Source organism: Oreochromis aureus, linkage group 17 (genome assembly GCF_013358895.1).
Source record: "Oreochromis aureus strain Israel breed Guangdong linkage group 17, ZZ_aureus, whole genome shotgun sequence".
Taxonomy (NCBI): Eukaryota; Metazoa; Chordata; class Actinopteri; order Cichliformes; family Cichlidae; genus Oreochromis; species Oreochromis aureus.
Window position 1 is genome coordinate 33,243,368 of NC_052958.1, and position 6,025 is coordinate 33,249,392.

Here is a 6,025-nt window from a genome sequence, read left to right on the forward strand (position 1 = left end):
AAGGTTAGCCATGTGTGACTTCTGGCGGGTTGAAAAATGCTTTCCTGTGGTAAAATGATCTCTATAAGACAAAGAGGCTCAAGTCAAAGAATGCTGTGGATATCATATCAAAGACAGAAACAACTCAACAGTATCAAAAAAACCTCACAAAAACTAAGCTGGAATTGTATTTCTAAAAGCAACGCATTGCAAAGCATCCATCTCATGGGAAATTTCCAGCTACTAGACTGAGATGAGATGAATAATTCTTAAACACTGATGGATATGACCTCGCTGGTCTTTGCTCATTCAGTCAGCACAGAGAGGGGAGTTATTTGTGCGTAAATACAGCTGATAAAAATCAGTTCATTGCTGCTGTTCTGCAGGCCTTGGTACACATTTCAGACAAGGCCAGGCACATACCTGGAGGCTGGAATTTTATCAGAAGCATATTCACCACTATTTCATGTCAACTCATGATGACAGATAGACCAGGAATTCCTCTGATCACTAAACTGTTGCAAAGTGGAAACTTTTTTCCCCCCAATTCTTGGAAAACCATTATATTTACTCCAATGGCCATAGGAACCTAAAAAATGGATTGTGAGTTTTACAGCGTGTTACTTTGATAACACAAATCTAAAAAACTTAATGGCTAAAAAATCAATTACTTTAACAAATAAGCTATTCAATACATAAACAGACTTTGCAACTTAAAAGTTAAATGACTCTTTTCAATAAACAATTTTATTGCCTCAATGGTTTATGTTGCCCAGAAAGCTATAAATATATCGTAACTGTTCACACTGAATACAGAGAATTGCTGGAAGAAATAACAGATCCACAAAAAAATACTGTGTTCCAATACGTGACGTACTCGAAACAGACATGTAGGAGGTTATTTCCTGTTGTAGTCCCCGGTACACGACACTGAATCAACAGTTTGAATGGAACAAGCATCTCGAGAAAACTGAGACGACACAAACTTCCAAATCAAAGATTACCACTCCCTTTTTGACAGACACGACATATATACACAGCTCCTGATTGTAATTTGAGTAGCCAGCATTTATGCAGTCACACAGCTGACCTCACCATAAACATGGACGCAGTTCCAGTATAGCCTAAAGGCGACATCTCGTGGCCATAAGCAGGAACAACGGGGGAATGGTGCAATTTCAGATTTCGAAGAACAACACAGTCATATTTCGGTGGTGAATGGGCAGTGAGTATACAACACAAAACAAAGTACAGACCAAGTAACCCACCACAGCCAAACATCACTGTTAATATACTTATTTAAATTTATAAAACAGGAAGTAAACACACTTACAGGTCAACATGTTTTGGCCTTCAGGCCTAATGGCTATGATTAAAAACAATCCTGGTGAATAATTGAAGTCCAGCAGAGTCAAACAAGAACAATCTCACAACTTTGTTAATTGTTTGGAAATTATCGCTTTTGTACAGTTGTGATATCCTTTATCATTGTGTCTTTAAATTACCCCCCCCTGGCTTGTTATTAAGTCCAAAATCACAGCTGTTAGCCTTTAGCCTTTGCAATGGGGCCATCAAATAATGTTTTTTGATATTACGTGATATACAGTGCTTAAAAGATTTATTAGACCACTACCCAGTGTAAGGTTTATACCACAGCTCCCCCAAATGAACAATATTGGAATTACCAAAATCATTTTATGTTTCTGTAACAGATAATCCATCTTTATTCTGAATTATATTTTTAGTGCTAAATACAAAACTATTTTTTTCCAGTAATTTTCAAACTGTTTTACTGAAAAGCAGAAAAAAACAGTAAATTATTATTTTTGATTAAGATGCCACCTCAAAGTAATTAACCTGCACTCCTGAACAGAAACAATGCTGTTAGTGGTTGATAATTTCGGCCTAGTAGCAGGATTGATCATTTCTGACTTGTCACTGTAGTTCAGTGTACCGGCTCAGATTTGGGTATAAAAGTGTGAATTCAGTTTGTCATTTGGCTAAAAAACTACAACAAGTTTGAGCTTTAAACAAGTTTTTGACAGATTTTCTTGTGTTTATGGCAGCTGGTCTGTAAATTTAAGCACTGTTAACAATGTTGCAAACTGAATCAAATTAAAACATTCTTATGTGTTCACTTGAAAAAACAAACAAACTACTGCTTCAAATTACAACATGTACATACAGATAAAATAACCCTCTATGATTGCATGCTCTAATGCAGTGAATGCTCCCTGCTGATGGAAAAGATTGAAATGCAGACAATTTCCTTGGTGGAGAAAGTTTGGTCCTCACTCAATCTTTTGCCTGAGGATCCTTTTCTCTTCTTCAACAAAGTTCTTATCAGATGTGGCTTGTCCAAAGTCCCTCTTCCTCTTCTCCTTCTGCTGGAAGGTCTCCACTCGCCGTTTCTTGGCAGACAGCCCTGGCTTCTCTGACTCCTCATCTGATCAGCAGATGACGAGTTGGATGAGTTTGTGATTTTGTGGAGGGACGGAGAATAAAACATAATCTTTATTATTATTTCTCAACAGCACATTGTTTAAATAAACAAGTCCACATTTTCCAAGTAGGTGCAAAGCAGAAAGCAGAGCAAACGCCCTCATTATTTTACTGTATTGCACTCATTTGTTACATGTAGGTGGATGGAAATACATAGGTGGAATGGTGCAGCTGATATTATGCTTCGCATCTTTGGGTACTGATTAAAGACGCAAAGGCCTTAAATGGATGTTTTATTTAGTTTTTGGTATTATTTATTTCACATTTTTGTGGCAGCAAATCAAATAAATCTTTGTTAACAACTTCCAGCTCTTGATCTTTCTCTGAAGAATTCCAAAAATCCTCACACACAACTTAAGCCGTTTTCAACATATTGAAAACGTTAACACAATGGTGCACCTCCGGTATCTACTCTATTGCCCTTGTTTCATTACCATGTAGTTCTTTACTTATCACAAGTGCATATTTTCTTGCTTTATTTGCCAAATTATCAAATAACATAGGATTAAATACACATCCAAATTTATTGGGATTTTAAAGCCAGTGAGTTTTGCACAACGGCATGAAAGAGCTGTGATGAGGAGAATGAAACAAACTCACCAGAGTCTGAGGGTTGTTCTTCTTCTTCAGGTAGAAAACGAGCTTTGCCTGTATAAGCCTGCGGTGCGTCTTCACCGTTGTCCTCGTACACATTGGACCACTTTATAGCCATGTCCATTCCCGGGGGAGGTCCTTTCTTCTTCTCTGGCTCTGCAGTGTAACTTTCAGGCGGGGGCACAGCGTTTGTCTTCCATGGCTTAAATTCTCTGGCAGCCTTCAAGGAAAAAGACGTGGAAAATTGGTTTAGAGAAAGTCAAACAGCAAAGGTGATAATAGCTAGTCTCCATAAGAGATGCAAGACAGTAAATTCTCTTTAAAATAAACAAGAAATATAACTATTATAATATGTGAATCACTCAATCACTTTATAATGTTCACAGTAGATATATATTGACTGGTTAACACTGAGGTTATGGCTTGTGGTGTTGCTGTACTGCGCTACGTTATAATGAAAAGTCTTCCTAACATCGTTTCTATTGGCCTCATTCACATGCAAAGAGAGAAGACAGAAAAACATCTTTCATGCACCAGAATGACATCACACATGTGCAGGACTGTGCAAAAGTCTCAAGTTACACCTCAATTCTTTAGATGTTGCAAAAGATTTACAGCGATTTATTGGAACATGTGCAAACACAAATGAAAACACAGCATGCAAGTCAAAAATGATGCTGAAGAGCATCAATATTAGACAACTTTAGCTTCCTTTAAATTCTTTAAGTAGACTAAAGGGACAGTTTTTCAGGTTTCTTGAAGTCCACATCAAAACACGGTGGTTATGACTGTAAATGACTGTAGACAGTCACTGCTGTACCTCTCTCCTGACCACCTCCAATTTAAACCAAGATTTTCAAATGTACTTTTATCCCTCCCTGATTTTCAGTCCAGTTCTTGTGTAATCTGGCAAACCTCAACCTTTTCTCCTCGTTTCCCTTCATTAAGAATGGCTTCTTGACAGCAACCCTTCCACCGAGACCATTTCTGATGAGGCTTTGGCAAACAGTAGATGGACCAACTACAGGGCCAGATTTATCTCTCAGGTCTAGTGTCAGGCCCTTGCCGGATTTGTTTTCCTACTTCTTAAGAACAGATACAGGTCATCAGCTGTAGATAGTGTCTTTCTTTTTTGTTTTTTAAGACGTGCCACTTAGTTGAATGGCCTCAGCTTCCACAGAGTTTTTAACAACAGTCTGCACACCATGCCATGACCTTTTTAGCCCTTTGGTAATCACCTTCTTGGTGCAAAGATACTATTTTATACTGTCGACCTGTGCACTCTTTGGCATTTTCATAGGGTCAACTGAAGAAATTAACAAATAATATGTTTTTTCAACAGGCTGATCGTAACAAAGTGCCTAAAAATGCTATTTAAAATCGGTTCTTTGCCAAGTTGTCTGTTAACTGTAGACACAAGATTGGTTCATCCGCTGATGTAAACACCTTGTTTGGAAGAACTCTTGCTGAAGACCACTTAGGAAGGCTCTATGGAAGTAAATTATAAGGAACTGAGTGTGGCTCAATACTTCTGCACAGCCTGTACATATGAAAAGTTTGATAACGTCTCCAACCAACCACGGCAGATAGAGCTGCACTGTGTGCATCAGCTAGCAAAGAAACAGCGGCCACTACTGGGCAGCCTGAGCTAGCACAGGTGAAGCCCATAAACTCTTAATTGTGGCTTGTACAGTGCTTACACTCATCTAGCACATCAGAGCGTGCTTGGTGTGGTCATATTAACCGCAGTTCAACATGTATTTGTACCTCCTCCGGGGCTTTGACCGTCAGGCTGTCCCAGTCTATTTGCTTATTCAGCGGGTTATAGAGGAAAGCGGGTTTGGACACGGAGCGGAACAGCTCGTCGGGTTTGGGTAACGGAGCTCCGCCGGCTTCTCGCTTGGTTCCTGGTAGAGAGGACCGAGCGCTCCCCTCGGCTTCGGTCCCCGCTTTCTTCTTTCGGCTTCCCTCCTGGTCGTCCGAATCGCTGTCGTTGCTGCTGTCGCTCAAATCGTCGTAGCTCGAGAAGAACCCCAAAGAGCCCGTCTTCTTTTCTTCTGTCATTTTTCTGAGGCTACAAATATTCTATTAAGGAACAAGCTATTGCTGTAAAACCCACGCGAAAATGAAGCTAGATCCGCTGAACCCAACTTCTTCGAGATCTACTCCATTTTGAATGAGCCTCCAAAACAGTTGTAAAGCGAGTAGATGGTGTCGTAAAGCCTGTCGTGAAGCCATTTCCTAGCAGGCTGGTGGTAATTTGCAATTCGACCAAAAGAAAATAAATCTTCCCGTCAAAGTCTTTCAGTATTTGGAGTTTGTTTTAATGTTAAAATTGTTTCTGTATAATATACTCAGCCACAGTTATTTTTTAATTAAATACAATTAATGGGCTGTTGTTTAAGCTCCATTTTTTCCTCTTTTTTACAGAGAATTTCTGCCATCTGCTGGAGACATTTGATAACTGCAGCCTCCTTATCGCTTGACTCAGATCAGGGCCACAATCAGGGTTTAAAAAAAGGGAGGTCTCCAGCTGAGGTGTAGTGCCAGAAAGTGAACGTGTTCCAAATAGTGAATGTCGATGTTTCTGTTTGGCTTTATTTATTATTATTATTTATTTATTTAATAGAAAAAGGAACAAGATATTCAAAGGGATATATACACAAAATGATCTGTTTTGCACGTATCTTTCTGACTCTGCGTTATTATACCTACTTTGTGTTACAGGGTCAGTCCATTTTAGGCCGCTTTAGATATCTTTATAAAATGTGCAATGCTTGTGTCAATGTCTTGTATTTTCTGTCGTCTCATCTTGCTTGAAAAAGACACTTTTAATGTAGGTGACACTTTAAAAAAATGTAACCAATTTTACATACAATATTCAACTATAACTGAGCAAAAGTGATTAAATAGACTGAATTCAAGAACATGTGAGTCCATCTATCTGACC

General features: G+C 38.9%; 1 protein-coding gene across 1 annotated transcript; it reads right to left on the bottom strand.

The window, feature by feature from the left end:
- Nucleotides 1–708: 708 nt before the first annotated feature.
- Nucleotides 709–5,287, bottom strand: c17h1orf52 (chromosome 17 C1orf52 homolog). Its single transcript, XM_031760263.2, has 3 exons — nt 4,843–5,287; nt 3,082–3,295; nt 709–2,425 (listed from the first exon to the last, which is right to left on the bottom strand). The coding sequence occupies exons 1-3, from the start codon at nt 5,137–5,139 to the stop codon at nt 2,271–2,273; spliced, it is 666 nt and encodes a 221-aa protein (XP_031616123.1). The 5' UTR covers nt 5,140–5,287; the 3' UTR covers nt 709–2,270.
- Between the last annotated feature and the right edge of the window lie 738 nt (nt 5,288–6,025).